The sequence below is a fragment of the Dermacentor albipictus genome, chromosome 1 (assembly GCF_038994185.2).
Source record: "Dermacentor albipictus isolate Rhodes 1998 colony chromosome 1, USDA_Dalb.pri_finalv2, whole genome shotgun sequence".
In the NCBI taxonomy this organism is placed as follows: domain Eukaryota; kingdom Metazoa; phylum Arthropoda; class Arachnida; order Ixodida; family Ixodidae; genus Dermacentor; species Dermacentor albipictus.
Window position 1 is genome coordinate 295,307,883 of NC_091821.1, and position 24,949 is coordinate 295,332,831.

A 24,949-nucleotide genomic window follows, 5' to 3' on the forward strand; every position below is an offset into this window, starting at 1 on the left:
TATCTGCACCTTATAAAAAAATTTATAATGGATATTTTGCAAAAGTTGTTAGTAAGACAATATGCATAGGAAAGTTCCAAAAAGAAATATTTTATGCTCATTTCGGCATTTATAAAATAAACCAATAGCTTTATTGCACAAAATTGGCCTTTGTGAAATCTTGATGTGAAAACCTTGGCGAACTTATGTTTAATTAATTCATTAGTTTGTGGATGACTATTAGAGATTGTCAAGTGTCCTAACTAAAAAACTATAATAGATCGCACAAAACTGATTTCAGTTATGATATCAGCATGACTAATCACACCTGCATGCCAAATTTAATAAATTTATTTCCATAAATTAAAGAAAAACTTTTTGTTGCCACATCCTCCCTTAAAATCTGAGCTGAATATGACACCTAAATACTTAAGATGTTTAAAATGGAAATTTATGATCATTGATAATGTAGGCAGATTGGAGATGAAGCTGTGTATGAGTTACAGCCATAGCCACTGTTTTTTCATTATTTACTTTCATTTGCCAGGTTTTGCATCAAGCATGTACTTTTAATAGTGCCGAATTTAAGAGGTCCTGGTCATGGTGACTACGAATTATATGATATAGAATGTAGTCGTCTGCTAATAACCTTATGTTTACTAGAGTGCCTTGTGTGATCTCAGTAACGAAAATCAGGAAAAAAGTGACCCTAGCACTGATCTCTGCAAAATGCCCATCTTCACTAATGGTGGTGAATCAGAGCCAACTATTTTCGACAGGAAAAGCAAGCATCAATCCACCCAAGTGTTTTTTTTTTAGTGTAAGCTTAAGTTAAATGAAAAGCACTGAAGGGGAAACATGGTCGAAAGGTTTTTCGAAGTCTAAAGAAATCATGCCAATTTTGTCTTGCTTGTCTAAAATGGCTACAATGTCGTGAATGATTTCCAGCAGTTGGTTGTTGTTGAAATCTCTTTCTGGAACCTGTGTTGCCAGGTGTTGAGCAGGCAGTTTTGTTCAAGAGGAAGGGATATGTACTTGAATATACTGTGTTCCATAGTTGTTGTTCCAGTACAGAGACAGCAATGAAATGGCCTGTGCGAGGAAACATTAATGTGTTGCTTGTTTTTGGTATTGGAATAACGAACTTTCAGTCACATGGAAGTTCACCTAGTGACAGAGACTTGAAAGAGATGATGCTCAAGAACTTGAAGCACCATATCTGCTGAAAATAAAAGTGTTTGGTATGTTGTCTATGTGTGGTGATGTCTTTGAGTCAAGGTTGAAAAGATGCCTTCCTGAGATCATCTATGGGAGGAATCTGCTCAGGTGCAGAGCTGAAGCAGGCTAATACATTACAGAATATGTGCCTGGTTCGGCTGCAGGTAGAGCTTGTGATTGCAGAGTGTATTGCATATAGGAACTTCAAGTGTATTAATGGCTGCATAAACACATTCACCAAACCTGACAAATACTCTAGCCCACATAACTATTATTTCCATAGTAACAGTTTCTCTGATAGATGGAAAACAGCCTTTTCAAAGTCAAAACATTAGTGCTCCATAATTATATGCAGTTCACGTAAATGCTGATGATGCCAATGTAGTTCATCAGATACACTACTGTCCTGCACTTGCAAGGCCTCAATGACCATCGATTCACAGGGAGTGATTATTAATATGGTAAAACATAACCAGGTTGCAACCAAAAGCCGCAGGGTGATTCTACGTGAGACCGAACATGCGTGTCTGCTTAATATTTTTGTTTTGGCTGGTTTTTTTATATGTAGGAATATTCAAACTGCGCGGAACCGAAAATTTTATTCCTGAAAAGCATTCCCAGCAAGCCAAAAAAACATATGAAGGTGGCAGCGCGAGCGTCCTCCTATTATTTACCACAATATTTTTCGCTTTCATGGCCGAAGTAATTGCAAACTAAAAATGTTCTGTCGAAGAACTTTTATACTCATTTTAATACACTTCACAGTAAATTAGTTCTATGCGTTTTCTTATGCTGTTCACAAAAGAAAAAAATGTAAGAAAAGTCCAAACATGGCCCAAATCATAAACATGTAACTTTGATGTGTCTTGGCACAATTTCTATTTTACACAGAAACTTGAAAAATGTGTCAAACATAGAACATTCTCTTTGCAACATTTATGCAAAAGATGATCTTCCTACATGAAACACAAGAAAAGAAAAATATAGCTAAAGAAACAAGTTTATTCAAAAAAGCTCATTTTTAAGAAAAAATTTTAACAACACCGGTTCCATTTTTTGAAAAAATTTTGGACGCAGTCCGCTTATGTCGTGCAAAACATGGGTGTGATAATGTTTCCTCATTTCCTTTATTCACAAAATATAACGGGCCAAAGTGACCCATTTCAAACGTGCTGGCTTTGGTGCCGCAATGACTCGTTCTGGTTTGTTAACATTTACTCTCTCTTAAAAAAGGAAAAGGCAATGGTTGCCACAAATGAAGGAAGGTTTACCTCCGTTTTTTATTATGGCAAGAACAGAGAATGTGTTTTTTGCTTTGTTTTCTGGGACACAAGAGAGCAGAAACTCAACAGTACTTGTGGCGCTCGAACAAATTTATTGCATGTCCTTTGCAGTTAGCATTTAAAAGGGTTTAATCACCGTCAGCTCGCTAGCAGCAGAAGAACTTCAGTTTGGCCTAGTTAGTATTTACTGCAAATCATATTGACCGCAAAAAAGACGGGGACATAGGAAGAAAACACATAAACAGCACAGGCGGTAACTTATTTATATGGTAAGCCTCCACCGCCTGTGCTGTTTATGTGTTTTCTTCCTATGTCTCCGTCTTTTTTGCGGTCAATATGATTCGCTAGCAGCAGTTCTCACAACAGACAGCACATGTCTGCTTGACTGATCGCAGGCACACATTCACACATGCTGTGACTGAATTGCCGGCACATACGGCACTGACTTCCACTCCACTGACTTCTGGTGATGATGTGCGTTAATGGTTGCAGCAGGCACATAGGCAGGGCCACACTCTTGATCTTGCCGCTATGTTGGGAGACCATCTCGTGTGCAGACTGAATGAAGGCGGTGCTTCCAAACCTGAGGATCTGCAGGGAAGCTTGGTGTTTAAAGATTCCACCCACACCGTCACAGGCATTCTTCCCATGCCCGGTAGCGGCAAATATCCACCTCGCAGACGTACACTTGGAGTGGCACAACTCATACAGTTGGCAGCCTATTTTTAAAATTGCTCACTTCACCATCGGTGGTGTACATTACGTGACAGTAGACGGGTGCTTTTTCATCTAACACTTCATGCACTCTACCTAGGGCGTAGCAGGCATGCGCTGCGTCTTGATGCATGTCATCGCTTATGAGAGCAAACCTGTGTGTTGCTTTCCTAGTCGTGGTGACACAGGTGAAAATAGAGATCTGTTTCTTATGCCAGTGGTACAATGGTGTTTCATTTGAGAGAAGGACTGTCCAGTTTTCTCCAAAATCAAAATACAGAACAATGCTTGTCATAAACAGCCATAAACATGTCATAAACAGCTTTGAGACACACTCTCTCTGGCCATTTGTGATGACTGACACAACGTCCTTCTCGTTCGGGCTCTGCCGAGAGCACCCAAGTTCGTCCTTGGGGAAGTAGTCGAGCGCAGCTTGTACATTCAATGGGCTTAACCTTGACTTCATCTACGGATCAAAATCTGACCGCATTCTATGCTTCTCGCACCAACTTCGGGCCTTTCTGATCATGTAGGTTGCAACAGACGGGATTGCCTCTGAAATGTACAGGCTTTCAAGTTCTGGTGGCACAATGGTTAGAGATGCAGACGCTCTCGATAGGACCTTGAAGCCTCGTACACTTGCGTCAAGCTATTTAACCAGCCAGCGCATCCACGACATTCTGTCACAGACAGTTCAGGTGTATTGACGCTTCCGTATGCAGCGCTTAAAGTTGAGCATATCTTCGTCACCGCGACGTTTTCAATCTCGGCCGGTTTTATCTTTCCGTAAGATCGTCTGCTGCGTTTGTGAATGGAAGATGGTGGCTTCAATGGTGAAACATCAAAAGAAAGGTGGACGTACCTGTTCTAGTCGTCAATCACTTCTTCCTGAAGAAATTCCTCGTCTGCTTCATTGCGGGTGTCATTAGATGAAGACAGGATTTCCTTGAGGCGCGTAAAGCAGTGCTGGCAGACCTCATCAGCGTATCGAATATCCCCAGCCCCTTGCAGTAGCTTTCGCAGGAAGAAAACATCCGAAACATTTAGGCAACAAAATTTGTTTTTCTTAGCAATCTTCTTGTGAACGCGCAAATAATTGGTACAGAATACTCGGACCAAGCTATGAGCTGCAGGCGTCGCATGTATACTGCACAGCTAGACCAAGTTAAATGTTTGTAGTGAACAGCACCACACTCTTTCTGTAACTTTTTTTTGTGCCGCTGTCGTGACTGAGCCTCCAGAATGCCTCACGGTTTCATGTTTTATGAACAAGGCCGTCTAAAGTTTTTCGCGGTGAAAACATGGGAGCCCCACTAGTTATCGAAGGACAATGGCTGTCTGGTGCCACCAGCAGGGTGTCTACCAAGTTAATATTTCCAAATTCCCCGAGTTTTCCAGGTTTTTTCTGAGTGCCTTTGCAATATTCCCTGAGTGATGCAGAACTATGTTTTGAAGAAACCATATCGCCAAATGCTGTCACTCTCTATAAGCATATGAAAAAAATTTAAAAAGAAAAGACTTAATCCAATTTGAATACTAAGGAGTAGTGTTTATGTTATTCAAATAGAGAATAGAAGGAGGGTTTAGTAAAATGTACAGCAAATAAAATGTTTTTGAAAAAAACTTGCAAATCGAGTCGGACATTCTCAAATATGAATAAGAAGGAGATGCATACAGAAGCAAATATTTTATAATATGAGCTATTTCTATCAACTGATAGCAAGCTCAATGGTATGAGGCCCAAACTTTGTCACAATTGAGATTCTCTCTCAACAGCTCGTAAATCAACCTCAATTGTCCTGACATACTCTCAGCCCACGCACAACGCCTCAGTGTTGCGTTTCACTGCTTTAAAGAGTTTATTTTGGTTTGGATGAGGGACACCAGCATCTCGGCATCAGCCAACACTTTGTTTTTTGAGCTCAAGCTCCTTCAAAACGGCGGCAGCACGTTTAATTACCCATTCATTCCTCAATGTGTAGGTCCTTTCAGTTTTTGTCCTCCTCGTGCCACTCGTTCACCCCACGGACCATTTGAAGCATGTTCTTGGTCAGTTGGACAGTCCATGTCTGATTTTTGAACTCCTTAGGAGCCACAAAAACGTCCGAAAAATCAGCCAGTTGGAAAAAATAAATGCATGTCATTTACTGTCCTTAAGGGCTCAAATCACCACAAGCACATTCAGTACACCTATTAGGCATATCGGTGCTCATACTGCGACAGGAAATACTGGGTGCAAGCGTGTATAATTAAGGAATACATACTGTGTCCCGTGGCAATAGCCCCTTCTCACGCTTGTTACGCTTCACTGCAATACTTTTGTAACAGAACTGCTTATTGGCCTAGTTGGTGCTTGCTAAAAGACATGTTTTTGCCGCAGTTGAACACGCACAAAAGGAAGACACATAAAGACAACACGGGGCGCCTGTGTTGTCTTTATGTTTCTTCCTTTTGTACGTGTTCAATTGCGGCAAAAAACATGTCTTAATATTTTTGCATATGCTTCACCAAGTAACAGTTCTGTACGGAGGCGAAGCTGGCTTTCGGGAACCGGCATTATGCAATGCATCATGCTTTTCAAGTTTCTAAGCCAATCGCGAGGACCACAATGGTGGAGTCCATGCCATTGCTGACAGCAGTGAATTCTTTCAATACAAAACCAGGCATCCAATGGCAAGAAGTTTCACAGCAAACTTGGAAGCAGCTATAGGTCTAGCATTGCCGCAGTGGTGACTACGGCTGCCAGCAGATTTGCATGCGAGAGTGCCGGTTCAAGGCGGCAAGGTAATCAAAATGGCAGCGTTGGTGGCTTTGACTAATGCCGTTTCGGACCTGCGGTAATGGCAAAACATCTGGAAAATTGGACGGTGAAGAGTTCCTGCGTCCAAAATTTCAGACATTCTGATACATTGACTCTATGGGGTACACGGTGGTGCTGTGAAGCCGTCCAAATTATCGAGAATCCGGAAAGTCGATAGTTGACTGTACGCTGGCAACTCCTCCAGCCGCAACAGGACGTCAAAGACGATTCATTACGATTTCTGTCTGTTACTCGAACCAGCATTATCGCGGCTTTCGACCCTTTCAATAAAATTGCACCTAATTTTCCTTGATAAAGGCACACATTTCCTGAGTTTTCCTTGAGTTTTTCCGGTTTTCCCGGTTTTACTGGTTGGTAGACACCCTGCACCAGTGATCAATGCTGTTCTTGGCATGGGAAAGCACGCCAGCAAGGTGCTGGCAAAACATCATAAATTAGAAATTTTTGGCAGCCTTTGGCTCAGTCATAGCACACTGCTCTTTTTTGGGCAACTGAAATGCAGAGGTGAAAGTCAAGGTACGACAGGAAGACGTTATCTGTGGGTGATACGAAAAACGTGATAACGGGAAACGAAATAAATGGCTCGAGAAATGACACACACACACACACACACACACACATATACATATATATATATATATAGAGAGAGAGAGAGAAACTTTATTTGTCAGAAAGAGATTTTAAGGAGGGGTGGTCGGAGCCCCCCAGTCCACGGCCCCACTGGCCTCTGCCGCCTGCCTGACCTGGCTAATAGAAAGTTATAGTTTAGCGTATGCTATACCATTGCGTACACTACAACATAGTGGGTCATTACTGTGCATGTGCAGAATGCTAAACAACCCATAGCGTATAGCGTACACACTCTATTTCTCAGATTTAGCGTTAGTGTCATTGCATGGTTTGCGTAGTTTGCGGAAAACATGGTGGCTGTCCCGGCTACCCGCTTCGAATTGAATTTGGCGTTGCTTTTGTGAAATTCAAATTCGTTCGTAGCAACTGAGTGTGTAAACAGCTTTCGCTTAGTCTCAGGCTGCTTGGAAGACAGAGTATTATGGATAACCTTGTGGGGTTTTTGACATCGCTTCTCATTTCGAGCGAGTCGAAGCCTAACGAAACATTCAAGATGTCGGTGCCGCCTAACGACAGTCAGGAAATAGCCCCAACGACAGCATATGGCCTCCGAGATCTGAAGATATCACAGGGCAACTAAAACTGTAAAAAACATGCGCTGCTTATCATACGCTATACTATAGCGTATACCGTATGCTGTAGTTGTGTTCGCTATTCTATAAGTGTCTAATTAAGGAGTTTTGTCCTGCCAAGTCGTAATGGGTGAGCTGTGCCTCCCACTTCTCCCTTGTTTCATTGCTATTTGGCCTATGAGGGCACTTAGTGCACTCCTAGGTTACATGTATTAGGGTGCCTTTCTAAAAACTTATTTGAGTCATACCGGCAAGATAAGACTCAGATAAATAAAAGAGATTACTTCTAGAACATACGTCTTCCGGCACTCGTTTTTTTACCCCACACAATATCCCAGTGGAATAAGCTACAGTAGGAAATTGCTGATAGTCGCACAGAAGTATTGTTCAGAGCATTGCTGTTGAATTTATAGTGGCATGAACCTTTCTATTGTGGTGCTTTTTTTGTCTGATCACTTATGTATTTCATCTGTGCATATGTAACCCTGTGTATTCCCCCCTGCAATAATGCCTTCAGGTGCTGCAGGTAGTTGAAATAAATAAATTGATAAGTATTTAGCAAGGCACAGCATGTCTCACATGGTGATGACAAAGAAGGTTCCAGTATCCATTGCATGTGGGGGATGGGGAACAGGCCGTGAAGTTGCACCTCCATAATGGTGCACCTGCTGATTATGGAAGTGCTCCCTTGCTAATAGATTAGCCTGCCTTGGCGCCGCAAGCAGGTAATTTACAGTGTGCACCATGCGGGTTTTGGCAAGGTCAGCCACAGCATGCACTCGCAGCATCTCACATGCTGTTGACAAGCGAATAATGGAGGCGTAAGTGCAATGTCCACAGAGGTTGTAAGTTGCAAACTCAGTACACATTCGTACTTTCGAGTGCGGCAGCCCCCCCTGATAGCTTGGCGTGCTATGTTCTCACCGCTTACTTAGCACTGAAGGCAGACGCGTGGACCCATATCTTGAAAACGATCTGCGAAACGGGCAGAGTGCAGTATGTGCTGAGAGCGCCGTGAGCGCAGAGTTCGCGTCGTTTCGTTGGCGTTGAAGCGGCAGGCAGCACAAAGGGAAAGTCACTCGTTGCTGCGAATTCTATCTTGAAAGTAATCGTCTTACTAAACGAAGGGACGGACAGTTTTCTCATTCGGGAAGCATATAAATGCCTACACATTTAAATAATTAGGGTGGTTCGTATTGATTCCATTGTTCACTTCAAAATTAGGCTTGGTGGGCATACTGCCATGAGAAATACCACTTACTCTATCATTCACAACAGCAACATTTTACAGATGCAGACAGATGTGGATTTTGTTAAAAAATTCTAACAAACCTTTGTGTGGCATTCAAATTTTTGGTTGTCATTGTGCACTGGCCCTAGGGAACTTGTGGCAGTGACGCATCAAAAGCGAAATACAGCTGCGTTTCGTCAATTGGACCTTGGCGGAAGCGTCAAAAGTGATGGAATTATCCAGTGGGTCGAATTAAAAGAAGGTGCAGAGAAAATATTGAAGCACACCACTGCTTTCTGTGGCAGCATTTACCCGATTCTAATGCCTCCCCCTAATCTAATCCACACCCTGTTCAATATAGAAAACATCGTGCATCCCCAAATCTAACATGCACTCGATTTTATGACAAGAATAATGTAACATGGCACTGATACTGGCAATCACAAAAGCATGAAACCTTTAGAGCTAAAATTACTTCCATTACTGCCCTTTACTCCAATATATGCCCAGTGGGTTGCACAACTTTAAACATGAAAAGAAGATGGCTTTGCGGCCTGTCAAAGCACCATACAGCCATGCATGTGATTAAATTTTAATAAAACAGCAACAAAAGAATCTGCGAGTGGCCTGACAGCCTTTATGGCCTTCTGTTCCAATGAAATGGTCTTTTGCTTCAGCTTTCCACTTGGCTTGTCCATAGTATCATGAAACCGGCAAGACAGTGACGTAATCAAAGAGAACAGCTTGCACGCTGCAACAAGATTGAAGGTCTGTCATGGTTGAGCAGCACATGGCACACCATTGACACACCAGCCCTATCCACCATGCAGTCCAACCATGGCCTAGAAATGTATGGGGCACTAGCTGGGACACCTACAATGGATGTTATATACAGTAGGACATTTGGTAAGCTCAATCCAGCTGCTATTCACTCTGTCAGCTCATTTCATTTTGAACAACTTTATTTTGATCCTTATATTGGACTTTACCAAGTGGGCTTAGTGGGCTCGGTGGCATTGCCACGATGCGTTCCACTAACCCGCTGCTGTTCTTCATGCAGGTTTGGACATCAGTTATCATGCGAATGCTTCTGCCTCTTCTTGTAAAATGAACAAGCGTCGGTTTGGGATGATCGCAACAGTGCTTCGATGATGTGATAACATGGGATATCAGAACCAACAGGGATTCAACCCGTCTGGCGACGACGCCAGTGAAAGAATGGATCCTCGACGAAACACCACTGGCCCTGCTGCCATCGTCAACAACCATCCAGCTGCCTATAAAAGAAGAGCGACTACCCCTGGCACACTGTGGGCTCCGTGGCATTGCCACGATGCGGTCCACTAACCTGCTGCTGTTCTTCATGCAGGCCTGTGAACCAAGCTCTCTTTACGCTAAGAAAACCAATAATTATTTTCTTGTGCAGCTACCGAGCCCGAAGTGCTGCTTGTGTGTTGTTCCTGAGTGCCTTTGGGTTATCAGATGCCTTTTGTTACTCTCTAGGGATATTGAAAGTAATCCCGGTCCGGATTACGCCACATTACTTGCTGAAATTAAGAAGGTATCTGCTGACCAAGATACAATTATCGCTGAGATGCAAGATCTCAAAAACAAATACATGGCTATAACTGCATCTCTAGAGACTCTAAGCGAGAGACTGACGCACCTGGAGGGCAATTACGAAAGTTCTTTATCCATGCAAGCCGATATGCAATCCATACGGGCAGACAGGGAACAAATGACGCAGTTGGTTCATAAACCGGATGCCCGTGTAGATGATGCTAAGAACTGCTCAATGCGAAATAATTTTATTTTTTATGGCCTTTTCCATCGATCAGCATCAGAGCCATCAAACGAATCGGAAAAAATTATCTTACGCCACTGTTCGGATCATCTGAATATACCGCTTGACCCTAAGGAAATAGAGCGAGTGCATCGAATTGGTCAGTATTCCCCTGATCGCAAGCGCCCAATTATAGTTAAATTTGTATTCTTTAAAACAAAGAAACCTGTCCTTTTTTATGGCCGTAATCGTAAAGGCACTGACTTCGGCGTTGCCGAAGATTTTTCGCCGGCTGTTAGGAATGCCCGTAAACACCTTGTCGCCTTTGCAAAAGCTAAGCCTGTGCCGTTTTCCCTACATTTTAAAATGCTATTCATAGGTTCCAAGCGCTACGTATATAATGAAGCTTTGCAGACGATTAAAGAAGTATAGCAACCACTTCGTAATCAAATATAAATCGACACCCCCGAATAGCAGTTGCATCACGCACTTCTATCTCAGTAATCTTTATTCACATACGAAGCTTCATTGCAAAACGCGAACATGCGTCTAATCTTCTACTAACATCTAAAAGCAACGTGCTGGTACTCACGGAAACCTGGCTTAGTGACCATATTCCAGACTTGGAAGTGCTGGCTGATTTACCGAATTTTAATGTGTTTCGGAAGGATCGCACGACAACACGAGGAGGAAGCATTCTTATAGCTGTCAGTCAACAATTATCGTGTTCTGTTGTTAGCGTCATATCCAACTTGGAAATCCTTTTCATTCATTGTCACACCGCTCCACAAACAGTTCTTTTGGGCGGTTGCTATATAGCCCAGATTTTGCCTGTCAATTTAACAATGTACTCTGCAAAATACCTTTTCAGTACCCCAAAGCTGACCTCCTCCTCTTCGGAGACTTTAACTTTCCAGATATCAATTGGCGCAATATAGCTCCGTCTTTAGTAAATCAGACAGAAGCAAGAAATTTCCTTGATGTTTGTGTTAATTTTAACCTCGCTAAACTTGTATCTGAACCAAAGCGTGTCACACAAGACACAGCTAATGTACTAGACCTAATACTAACAAGTCGACCAGACGGTTTATTATCAATTACCTATCTGAAGGAAATTAGCGACCATAAACTTATTCACACTTCTTTTCACTTTGCGCCAATTACACGCCAGAAACTTCAAAAGACAATACATCTTTTTAACAAAGGCAACTACGAGGCTATACGTAATAATCTGTACGACTTCTTTATTTCATTCGAGGCAACTTTTAACAAACACAATATCCATACTAACTGGCAAAGGTTCAAAGAAAAAATAAATGATCTAGCTGACAGGTTCATTCCAAAGATAACGTTTCGAACGCAACTTCAGAAGCCGTCATTCACCAATTCTTTAAAGAGACTTGATAATAAAAATAAACGTTTGTACCGCGCAGCAAACGGCAGGACAAACACAGTCGCCTGGGATAAATACTACACAGTAGAATGCGCACATTTATCAGCTATTCGGGAGGCAAAACAGTCTTTCTTTCACGAAGATCCACCAAAAATGCTAGTCACTAATCCAAGAAAGTTCTGGCAGATGATCAATCCTTGGGAAATAAGCAGTATTGCGTTAGTCAACGAGAACAGTGAAACGGTCGACGATGATGAATGTGCTAATCTTTTTGAGAGCTTTTGTGTCAGTCTTCTCCTATGAACCTAGCTTGTCACTTCCCTCTACAATTAACAACTCAACTAGTGTCATGCCATCGGTAACCTTCTTTGCCGATGGTATTTTGTCTCTAATTGACAATCTTAAAATAACATCCTCAGCCGGAGTAGATAACATAAACTCAGAAGTGTTAAAAAATACTAGACATCAGTGCTGCTTATTTGTGCTTGCTGTTCTCGCCATCACTCTCAACTGGCATCATGCCAGATGACTGGAAGGTGGGGAGGGTTGTACCCATCTACAAATCAGGTGACAAGAACTCTCCACTTACCTATCACCCCATCTCACAAACAAGCATACTTTGCAAAATCATGGAACATATCATTTATACAGAAATTATGAAATTTTTAGATGCAGGAAACTTTTTTCATTTTTCACAGCACGGATTTCGCACGGGATTGTCCTGCGAAAGACAATTGGCAGTTTTCCTTCATGATCTTCACACTAATCTATAGTCGGATACAACTTTAGAAAAAAAGGGAGGCCCCGCCCAGACGACCGAAGCGCAACAGCCGATTGCCTCTGCGACTAAAATAGTCCCGCTCGAAAAATCATGCTCCTGAAACGCGCAATTCTTGGTATAAATAAAGACTTGTATTTTGATTTTGACTGGTTTAGTGGAGCTCTCATGTGCTACAGCACATGCCGGATAGCGACAAAAAAATGACCCCCGTGCCTTCTACAATGCTGCCCGTCGTCTGCTGTTTAGCTTCGTTGCAAGTGACAAAAGTAGAAAGAGCAGCTCTGCATGGCTTTTGCGCTTGTTTACATGTACACGGCGTATCTACTACTCGTTTTCCAAGCTTAAAATGAATCAGTTGCTATTGAAAAAGTACTTATATAAAACAATTCATTTATCGCAACCATTACAAACCTGGGGCGAGAATACGGTCGAGGCAAGACGGTAGAAAAATGCTTCATTCATCGTTTTAAATAAATACTCTTGCTTTTAAATAGCATAACACTTATATTTTTTTGGTTTTGTGTTTTCGCAATTTCACAGCACACATTCTACAGCTTGCGCGTGCAGTGAGCACTGGTGGACAGCAATCAATCGACGGTGTACACAATGCTCGAACACTGTCGCTAGACACTCGGCTATGTCACTGCTGGCAATGATCGTTCACGCTAAGTTGACGGCGACAAATCTTTGCATTGAAGGCTTCTTCTGCAAATATTTTTTGTTGAGACACTCATAGGCTTGTTTCATGCGCACACACTTGTTTGATTTCTCCTGAGAATGGTTTTCCTCCATTACTTCCCCCGTCTGACGAAAAACGCAGCGACACAGTACATGAGCACACCCGCCGCTAACAGTAGGCACCAGTCTTTAGAAAACTCTTCTCGTCGTAATGTCACTCGGGAGCGAAATAAAACAACATGGAACAAACACCCAGGATGTGTGTTCGTAGCGGTCGCCGCGGGATCCTGTTTTCAGGCAAAGCGTAGTGCAGCACCAGAGATGCTCGCTGCAATGTTCCTTCACCGGATCACGGCTCAGAATAAACGCACGCGGCACAAATGCCGCATCGTGAGCTCCTAGTAATATTTCCGGCATGATAAACCATCACAAACAGTTCTGGAATTCACTCTGACGAGGGGCTGAAACACACAGCTGACGCGACCTCGCCCAGTTCGAAGCATGGGCGGCCATCTTCTCCATCGGCGGGCTCAACCCTCGTCAGGCTGATGACGTTAGTCCAGAGTGCGCGCCCATTGGTGGGTGCTCGTGTGCCTCCGCCTCGGACGAGTAAACGCCCCCTGTTTTCTAAAGTTGTATCCAACTATTGATACTAAACAGCAGACATACGCAGTATTCCTAGACTTCGCAAAAGCATTCGATAAGGTACCACATCGACTGTTACTAAAACTATCTCTGGCGAACGTGCATCCCGATATATTGCAATGGATTGAAGCTTTCCTTAGTAACTGCTCAAAGTTTGTCCTCATTAACAACAGCCCATCTGTTTCCCTACCAGTAACTTTTGATTTTCCACAAGGATCTGTCCTCGGGCCTCTCCTCTTCTTAATATATATTAGCGACTTACCTCTGCATGTATCCTGCAATATTTGCATGTTTGCAGATGACTGCATCATTTACCAAACAATTACTAACACGTCTGACCAAATCTCCCTTCAGGAGGATATTAACCGCTTGCAACAATGGTGCGATTGCTGGTTAATGACACCTAGCCTAAATAAATGTAAAGTATTGGTATTCTCCCGCCAACGTAACCCACTCGCTTACCCATATACAATAAATAACATAGACGTAGAAACTGCACAGTCTTACAAATACCTTGGTGTTACCCTTACTAATGACTTGGAGTGCACATATTACTAACGTCATCTCACCTTCTAATAAATCCCTTGATTTTTAAAGGTCTCCTCGATTTGGCTGCACTTTTTGCACTAGTTCAGAAAAGTGTCGTGCCAGTGTAGCGCCAGCTCTTGAAGTGCGAGTGTAGCGCCACACTAGCGCTTTCAGTGCAGCGGTCAAATTGAGGACGAAAGTGCAGGAACGTTCAGGCCTTCATCTGCTGCGACTGGGCGGCTGTGGCTTTTCTTTTGTTGGTGTGTGCCGCAAGCGTAAACGTGTGCGCAATGGCCGTTCTTGTCCTCTGGGAAGAATTTATGTATTAGTACCTGGAATTTAGTTCAACTTCGGCATAATTATTCAGAAAGCATGACCAAGCGCAGTTTCCACACCTTTCTGAATCATATATGGCACAACGTTTCAAATGACGGACTGATGTGGTTGCGTAAACTTAACGTCAAGGTAGCGGTAAGCTCGGGAAAATTAATACAAACGACTGTGACCTGTGGGAAAATCCCGGCCTTCAGTGCACTTAGCAGCAGCTGATCCTGGAAAGCGCCCTTAACAAGATGCTGCGTACACATCCTGAAGAAAACTGGTACCCGTGCTGCGTTACCAATAACAGGCACCGTCGATGCCGTCTACCAACACCCGCATGGCCACGGAACCGCATGTGTCGTCTGCTACCGAGAGCCTTGCACTACGTGCACGAGAAAAGAACTTGCGGAGAGTCTAGTGCCAAAGTGTACATGAACTCGTGCAGCACGACATCAAATCGAGTGCCGAAGTGCAGATGGCGCTAGCTGCACTGGCAAATCGAGTGCTTGAGTGCTGCACCCCCTGAACTAGTGCAGAAAGTGCAGCCAAATCGAGGAGACCTTAAAACGAAACCTAAAGCAGGCGCCCAAGCATGTGAAATTGCTAGCCTACAAAAGCATAATCAGACCTAAACTCGAATATGCAGGTGCCGCATGGAACCCTCATTAAGCATATCTAATCAATACACTTGAATCGGTGCAAAACTATTCCACAAGGTTCATCCATTGAACGTATTCTTATGACATCAGCGTTTCATCATTGAAAAAAGAATCCGGATTGGTTACACTTGCTAATCGTCGTTGCATCTCAACTCTCTCTCTTTTTCATAAGTTTGATCATACTTCACTTAACCACCATACATTATTCCCGCTGCACGTATATCCCATCGCACTCGGCATGCATAGCAAGTTGGCCGCCCTCGCACTCATGTTACCACGTTTTCAGGCTCATTCTTCTTTCGCGCAGCAACAGATTGGAACAACCTGCCCCACCAAATTGCCACCATAACCTGTGCACCTACATTCATGCAAAAACTAACAGACCATTTTTCAGAATAAAAAAAAAATGTACGGGATATGCTATCTATGTGTGAACCAGATCGAATTATGTACCTAATTTTCCCGTGTGTTGTATTTAAAACTTGTGCTCTGTTATCCTTAAACTGATGTATAATAAATATATGTATGCCCACCCCTTATGTAATGCCCCTATGGGGCTTTTAAGGTAATAAAATGAAATGAAATGAAATAACTCAAACTTGACTGGTTGGCACAATGTCAAATGGTGATCCCAGTCTTGACGGTGCTAGGTGACTGGGTCAAAGACGTATCATCTACTGCTGAAAATGCTTATTTTTGGTCTGCCCTAGGAAGACTTTTCAAGCAAAAATGGCAGCTAAACTGAATAAATACCATATTTCCCCCATTCCAATGTGTGCTTTTCCAAGAAAATTCATTTGAAAATTGCCTGCGCATTACAATTGACTACAAACCGCACTTGTAGTATTTGCAAAAGCCTACCATCGAGCCAGCATCATCATCACCACTGTCATCACAGGATGGCAGCATGCCACTTTGAGGCTTTAATTACAAAAGCTAAGCTAACAGCAATGGAATTGCATCACGTGTTTTCAGCCCTGTAGGATGAACTGATGAAGTGGGCCACCATCCCAATTGGGGTTCCAGTGGAGTGGTTCAAGGAATGTAGAATATCAAGTGGATTGCAAGGCAGGCGACCATGCTGGGGTCCAGAGGCAGCGATAAAAAGCTGTCCAAGATTGACGACCATAATGGACATTAGGTGTGTGTAAATTTGCATCCTACTTTGCTGGTTTCATCTTTTTCTGACTGTCAGAGAATCAGAAGCATGCTACATTTTCCTCATTCAAAATTGTGTGTGTCAGATTTCTATTTTGATTAAGAGTGCTACTTTTATTTGCAATCGTTTTGTTGGCCCCATCGAGGTCAAAGAACCACTCACCGGGCCCCTGCCGGTCGTCAGCCTTGTGCAAGATGCTCCAGACAGGGCGGAGGCAGCCTAGCAGGCCGTCCAGCCAGCCAGCACCCACTGCCGCTCCACCACCAGCCTCGCGGTAGGCCACCTCCAGCTGCGTGGCTGAGAGGGCCTCGGCGGCAGCGCGGGCCCCTTCTTCCTGGATGCAGAGCACCCTGCCCCCGCCCAAAAACAATTCATGCAAGGTGTCCCTGCTTTCTTGTTGTACTTTGAGCAGCCTCAAATGCTTGTACTGTACACCCGTTTCTTACACCACGAATCCAATCCAACACTCACCCTAGGCCAAAGGTGTCTTCCTTGTCTGTGCTGCAAAAAAAAAAGAAGGCTCTCTCAAATTACATGCATTGGCTTCTCCTGGTTACCACTGCAATAGATTCAATGCAAGCGTGTCAAGGGAAGACTGAGGGGCAGAGAGAAGCCTGACACATATCTAAATACATTTAAGGCTTGAGTCACACTGCCCAGTGGAACAAGTTGACAAGGCAAAAGAAAAATTCGCTGTAAAATCAGTTCCCCCGATTGTTGCCACTCGTTGCAAAGAAAAAGCCTAGACTCAACAATTTCAGGATCGCAGATGGGAGAACCAGGGTGTCTACCAAGTTGACATTTCCAACTTCGCTGAGTTTTCCCGGTTTTCCCCGAGTGCCTTTGCAAAATTCCCCGAGTGACACAGAACTTTGTTTTACGTCAAGGCAGGCTGACACTATGTTGCTCGATGCTGTCACTCTTTAGTAAGCATGCTAAAAACGACTTAATCCAGTTTGAACAGTAAGGAGTACCATTTATTTCATTCAAAAGAAGTCAGAAGGGAAGAGTTAGTAAAAATGCACAGCGATAAAATGTCTTCGAAAAATATGGCAAAACTCATTGCAAATCGAGTGGAAAATTCTCAAATACGAATATAAAGGAGATGCATACAGAAGCAAATATTTTTGAATATTAGCTATTTCTATCAACTAAAAGCAAGCTCAGTGGTATGAGGCCTGAACTTTGTCACAATTGAGATTCTCTCTCAACAGCTCGTAAATCAACCTCAACTGTCCTGACATACTCTCAGCCCACGCACGACACCTCAGTGATGTATTTCACTGCTTTAAAGAGTTTATTTTGGTTTGGATGAGGGACACCAGCATCTCGGCATCAGCCAATACTTTGTTTTTTGAGTGCAAGCTCCTTCAAAACGGCAGCAGCACCTTTCCTTTCCCGTTCATTCCTCAATGCGTAGGTCCTTTCTGTTCTCGTCCGCCTTCCACCATGCATTCGCCTCACGGACCATTTGAAGCATTCTCTTCGTCAGCTGTACAGACAACGTCCGATTTTTTTTGGACTCCCTAGGGGCTACGGAAACGTTCGTAATATCGGGCAGTACGAAAAATGAATGCATGTCTTTTACTGCCATTAAAGGTTCAAATCGCCACAGGCACATCCGAAAAGGCCTACCAGCACACTTATTCGGCATATCGGTGCTCGTACTGTGACAGAAGATGGCGGATGGATGTGTGTATAATTAAGGAATAGATACTGTGTCCCGTGACAATTGCCCCTTCGCACGCTTGTGCTTCACCGCAATACTTTCCCGTATGCTTCACCGCGTAACATTTCTGTATTGAGGCGAAGCTGACTTTTGGGAACCGGCATTATGCAACGCGCCGTGCTTTCCGAGCTTCGAAGTCAATCGCGAGGACCACAAAGACGGAGTCGGTACCATTGCTTACAGCGGCGAATTCTTTCAATGAAAAACACGGCGCCGAACGGTTGAAGCAGCTAGGCCTAGCGTTTACCACGGCGGCGAGGTAATCAAGACGGCGGCAGTGGTGGCTTTGATTAATTCAGCGTCGGACCTGCGGTCACGGCAAAAAGTCCGGAAAATCGGACGGCGAAGGGCTCTTGCGTCCGAAATTTCAGATGTTCTTATCTGGAAAAACGGCCATTGACTGTACACTAGCTGGCAACTGTTCCAGCCGACGACACGGCGTCAAAAGACGATTCGTTACGATCCCTCTCTGTTACACAAGCTAGCATTACCGCGACTTTCGTTACTTTTCAATAAAAATACAGCTAATTTTCCCTGATAGAAGCACAAATTTCCTGAGTTTTCCCTCAGTATTTCCAGACTATTCAAAATCTCCGAGAATTTTCGGTTTCCCGCTTTTCCCGGTTGGTAGACACCCTGGTTCAGAACCCATGTGATCGTCCTGCCTGTGCACCAAGTCTGCATGCAAGGATTTATTAGCCTGCTTCTGACATCACATACTGCACAATGCCTGCCATTGAAAACATCCACCACTGTGAGTGGCTAACAATCACAGGGTAGGACACACCTCCAAGTCGCAAACATTGACCCTGGCCCTAAAATAATGTATGAGCGACATCCCTCTTCCCCAAGCCTCAGCTGCGCAGCAGGGGTCATGGTATTAACCCAACAGATACAGGCATTACCTCTTGTTTCCGCAGTTGATAACCTATGAGCAGGAAGCTAGCCGACCTAAACGTTAGTGTCTTCCCAAAATTAGTTTCCTGGTCAGCAATGCACCTTGCTCTGTATACACCATGGGTACACCACACACTTTGCATGCTCATTCCTGCACATATGACTCATTCTATGCCAACTGGTGCACTTGACCATATCCAATTTTATTTTAACATCATTGGTATGAATACCGTTTCCCTCAAATATTTCAGGGGGAAAATATTTTTATGTGTTCGAGTGTCATTTCAATTTTCTCAAACCGCACAAAATCAGGTGGGAGAATAAAAACTTACACTATAATAGTTGGTAGACATGGTATTATTATTAAACAACTTAGGCACTATTCTTTTTTTTCTGTACTTTGCTCATAAAAATGTTTAAAATATTGCATTTTCAAAGCTATTTGCACACAATGGTCCGATATGAAAGCCCAAAAATACTTTCACACAATTGTTAACAAAACATGTTATTTTCCACAATTTTATTTGTGGCTCAATGTCATGCAAAAGCCACAACACCTCGTTAAACTTAGAAAAGACAGCATTTAGGCCCTCGTTTATACATCATAGGCAGTGTCATGCATCCATAAGCAGGCCCATCCAACTGCAGATGGGAGATGCTATGCAGCTGTCCCGCCTCTGCACCAAGGACATACGTGGTTGCAATATTTCACTTGTGCGTTTGGAAGAAAATTATTTATGCGGTGGCAGTGCTTACATAGAAATGTGCACTCTACAAGTGTGGACTGTGATTAGCGGTGGTCCAGCCCACATATATACAAGTGCTGCATTCCGCAGACAAGCATGACCGGCAATGAATACAATGCGTAGCTTCATACATCTTGCAGTTGCCCAGCGCTGACTTGCTCGCGTTATTAACGTAATTATACCCAATGACAACTTTCTGTGGCAGCACAGCCAAAGCTCGAAGTGCACTGTTTCTTACTACACAGCTGCATGTAGTCCACAAATTTAAAAAGCTTCAGGCTAAGTAGCACAACACGAAGCATACCAATTGTTTTTTTCTTTTTTACATATTCGGTTGTAATAAATATATTTGCTGAGTGAAAGAATTCTCGTTTCTTGCTGTTTCTGGCTTTCTGGTGTCCAAGACTGGTTTTCTTGCTGTGATGTGCGTAGTGCGCGAGACAGTGCTGTGGTCGGAGAAAAAAAGAAGAGGATGACAAAGAGTGCACATGCGGAGGCGAATCCCGTGCTAGGTGAAAAACAACGACATCGAAGAGCATCAGGCACGAGAACGTACAGCACAAGAAGATAACATGAAAAGTGTAATGAAGAAGAAGAGCATAAGGACAAGGCCAGCCAGATCGTCACTTCCGTGCCTGCAGTCGAAACAGTGGGCCAGCGGGATCGCCAGTGCTTAGCGCAAGCGTGAGCCGTTCGGGCAACCAGCTGTTCCTGCTCTGCTTGACCTTCCTTCTCGATTACGAATAGACGCTACCAACTGAACTGTTCAAACACTCCATTACAATTGGTGGAGGTGCGGGGTATTCAAGAACATCTACACCCTGGAACTCCGGTCTCGGACTCTGCCTCCCGTCATGCCTGCCTCTCCCCAGCCGACGTCGCCGCCACCCTCCGTGGCCTGCTCTGGCGCTGTCCCGCAACGCCATCCAGCGGTTTTCAGCGGTGCGGATGAGCAGGACGTCAATGACTGGTTGTCTACATACGAACGGGTGAGCTTGCACAATCGATGGGACGATACCGCCGTCATCTTCTACCTTGCGGGAGTGGCTCACCTGTGGTTTAAAAATCACAAAGCCGACTTTCAGTCCTGGTCCGCGTTCAAGGCCAGTTTCGCTGAAGTTTTCAGTCGCCCCGCCGTCTACAAGTTGCGCGCCGAGCAGAGGTTACGAGAGCGAGCGCAACAACCCGGTGAAACATTCACCTGTTACATCGAAGAGGTTCTTGACCGGTGCAAACGTGTGGATGCTTCTATGTCCGAAAATGAGAAATTGAAGCACATTTCGAAGGGCATCGCCGATGACATTTTTCAAATGTTGATCGCCAAGAGTCCACGCACCGTAGCAGAGCTCATAAACTTGTGCCAAAGCTACAAGTTGAGAAGGCAGCGCGATTTGACCAGGCGCCCCTCCGTGGCTGACGAGGCCCTCTCTTCCATGACCGTCCTCCCTGATCGCTCCCCCGTGCTCACACAAATCCAAGCTTTCGTGCGGGAGGAAATTGCACGTCAGCTCTCTCTAATGCCCTTTGCTGAGCTACCTCAACAGCAGCCGCTGCCGTCACAGCCTCCTACACAGCTCGCCCCTACGCTCCGGTGGGTTATTGAAGAGCAAGTTGCTGAGGCTCTACCAATGCAGCATCAGCTGTACCCTGGCGCCGTGCCACCTACTTACGCATGCGTCGCCGCGCAGCCTGCTCGTCAACCACTCGTTGCGCTACATCGACGGCCACTACCACCCGTTCGTCATCCCGTTCATCGACCTGCTCCTGCATTTGTTAATCCTTGGCGCACAAGACAACATGCCCATATGTTATGCCTGCGGTATTCCCGGCCATGTTGCACGACTCTTCTGCCGCCGCTTGCTGCACTCTGATGGGTTGGTGCAGTCGCCTCTCTACGCCGACGTGCAACCTTTTGATGACACTTATCTGCACCCGGTCCTTACACGTCGTTCGCCTTCCCCGCGTTGCCGCTCGTTATCCCCCATGCGTCGGCGCCCTTCACCCACGCGAGAGGAAAACTAAGCGCCGCAGTTCAGGAGGCAAGAACTGCGTCGCCATCGATCTCTACAAGTCCTCCATTGTCGCCTTCGAACGTTGTCGACCTTACTGTGGACGGCCTCCCCACCGTTGCACTAATTGATACTGGAGCAGCCGTGTCTGTCCTAAACGAACGCCTCTCTCGCGCCTTACGAAAAGTTCCGGCGCCACTTTCTGGGTTTCCTCTTCGCACAGCAAGCGCCCAGCCAGTGCAGCCTTCAGCAGCATGCACAGCTAGAGTTGTTATTCCGGGCGTTCTCTATTTTGTGGAGTTTGTGGTTCTTCAGTCCTGCTCTCACGACGTGATACTTGGGTGGGACTTTTTTTCGCGAAATAACGCCGTCATCAATTGTGCATGTGCTGAAGTGGAATTATCCCTTCTGTGTGACGTACTCCTCGTCGGCGCCACATCTCTTCCCGCTAAGCTAGTCCTTCGGGAAGACATCGCCATACCGCCGTACTCGTCTGCCATTGTACCCGTCTTCTGTGGCGCTGTCTCTGAAGGCACTGTCCTCTTCACTCCTTAGGCACTCTTCATAACCCGCAACGATGTTCCCCTCCCTTTCGCCACGCTTGACATTTCCGCCGGTCTCAGCGCCATCGCTGTCTGCAATCCGCTTCCTACAGCCCTGTTGGCTCTTTGCGGTGAAGCACTTGGCCATGTTCAGCCTCTTGATGACATGTTTCTAAACGACGTGCCGGATGCTTCGTATACAGAGCTCACTGACTTCTGTGCGCTTTCCACTTCTGCTCCGCCATCACCTGACTTATTCACACCTTTAATTGCTGATGACCTCACTTCCGAGCAGCGCTCCCAGCTTCTTCACCTGCTTGCCCAGTTCCATTCTTCTTTTGATGTCGCTCAGCCCACTCTGGGTCGCACGTCAACTGTCAGCCACCACATCGACACTGGCTCCAACGCGCCATTGCGGCAGCGCCCGTACCGCGTATCCGCCAAGGAACGTCAGGTGATCAGTGAGCACGTGGATGACATGCTTCAGCGCAGCGTCATTCGACCTTCCAATAGCCTGTGGGCATCACCGGTGGTTCTCGTCACAAAAAAAGATGGTTCTATTCGGTTCTGCATCGATTATCGCCGTCTTAATAAGATAACGCGAAAAGACGTCTACCCTCTACCACGCATTGACGATGCTCTGGACAGCTTGCAAGGCGCTCAATTCTTCTCTTCATTCGATTTACGCTCGGGCTACTGGCAGGTCCCGCTGTCAGCAGTTGATCGCCCTAAAACTGCGTTCATTACGCCTGATGGTTTATACGAATTTAATGTGATGCCATTTGGCCTATGCAATGCGCCTGCTACGTTTGAACGAATGATGGACAATATCTTGCGCGGTCTCAAACGGAGCACGTGTTTGTGCTACCTCGACGACATCGTTGTGTTCGCCCCTTATTTTAGCACGCATCTTCTTCGCCTTAGGCAAGTGTTGACGTGCTTGACCAACGCAGGCCTGCAATTGAACCTGAAAAAGTGCCAGTTCGCCGTGCGCAAGCTCATGATTCTAGGTCACGTCGTATCACAAGACGGCATTTGCCCCAACCCATCAAACCTTCGTGCTGTGGCAGAGTTTCCGAAACCTAAGACACTCAAAGAACTCCGCGCCTTCATCGGCCTCTGTTCTTACTTCAGATGCTTTGTTCGCAATTTTGCCTCAATTATATCACCTTTGACACAACTCTTAAGTGGCGCCAACGACCTAGCCTCCTGGTCTCCTGCTTGCGACACCGCGTTCGTGACCTTACGCCATCTACTGACGTCTCCGCCTATACTGCGACACTACGACCCCGCCGCCCCAACTGACGTACATACTGATGCCAGTGGTATTGGCCTTGGCGCTGTCCTTGCGCAGCGCAGGCCTGGCTACTCCAAGTACGTCGTTGCTTACGCCAGTCGTGCACTGACCAAAGCGGAACGCAATTACACCGTCACAGAAAAAGAATGCTTGGCCATCGTTTGGGCACTCAGGAAGTTTTGCCCTTATTTATATGGCAGGCCTTTCCATGTCGTTACTGACCATCATGCCCTTTGTTGGTTATCCTCTTTAAAAGACCCGTCTGGACGCCTTGCCCGCTGGGCTCTGCGCATTCAAGAATACGATATACACGTCATCTACCGCTCAGGTCGCAAGCACACTGACGCCGACGCTCTGTCCCGCTCTCCGCAGCCAGCTGAAACGGCCTCCCTCTCCACCATTGAGGCAGTATCCTCGGTCGACATCGCCACCTGCGCATCAGAACAGCGCAAAGATCCTTGGGTGGCCTCTCTTCTGGATCTCCTTTCTGGCTCGCCTCCATCTCCCATCTCCCGCTCCCTGCGTCACCAGGCTGCCCACTTTGCTGTCCGGGATAACCTCTTGTATCGACGCAACTACCAGCCCGATGGTCGCAAGTGGCTCTTGGTTATCCCTAAGACTTTGCGTTCCGACATGTGCGCGTCTTTTTATACTGACCCACAATGTGCACACGCAGGCATTTTGAAGACGTATGAGCGCCTGCGGCAACGTTACTACTGGCGAGGAATGTTTACTTTTGTCCAAAAGTTTGTCCACTCGGGCCCGCAATGCCAACGCCGCAAATCTCCGCCTCATCCAGCCCACGGTTTATTACAGCCGCTTCCGTGCCCTGCTCGTGCCTTCGACTGTGTAGGAATTGACCTCTACGGGCCGCTACCGCTCACACCCGCTGGCAAACGATGGATTACTGTCGCAGTTGATCACCTGACACGCTCTGCTGAAACCACTGCTCTACCTGCAGCGACCGCCAGTGACGTTGCATCCTTTCTGTTCCATCGTTTCATTCTTCGTCATGGCCCACCTCGGGAGCTGCTGAGTGATAGACGCCGTGTGTTTTTGTCGCAAGTGGTTGAAGCACTGCTTGCTCAATGCCACATAGTTCATTTATTTATTTATTTATTTATTTATACATACATACATACATACATACATGCATGCATGCATACATACATACATACATACATACATACATACATACATACATACATACATACATACATACATACATACATACATACATACATACATACATACATACATACATACATACATACATACATACATACATACATACATACATACATACATACTGCAGCCTCAATGAGGCTATTGCA

The 24,949-nt window shown here is 45.2% G+C and overlaps 1 protein-coding gene across 8 annotated transcripts in view; it reads right to left on the bottom strand.

Annotated features, from left to right (window-relative positions):
• Nucleotides 1-24,949, bottom strand: part of LOC135921907 (mitogen-activated protein kinase kinase kinase 13-like) — a 548,581-nt gene that overhangs the window by 475,608 nt on the left and 48,024 nt on the right. For all 8 annotated transcript variants that reach the window (XM_065456319.2, XM_070531441.1, XM_065456318.1 and 5 more), the window contains 2 exons: nt 16,867-16,896; nt 16,558-16,745 (listed from right to left, as the gene is read on the bottom strand). In XM_065456319.2, coding sequence (XP_065312391.1) covers nt 16,558-16,745; nt 16,867-16,896 — 218 coding nt within the window. The remainder of the gene's footprint in view (nt 1-16,557; nt 16,746-16,866; nt 16,897-24,949) is intronic.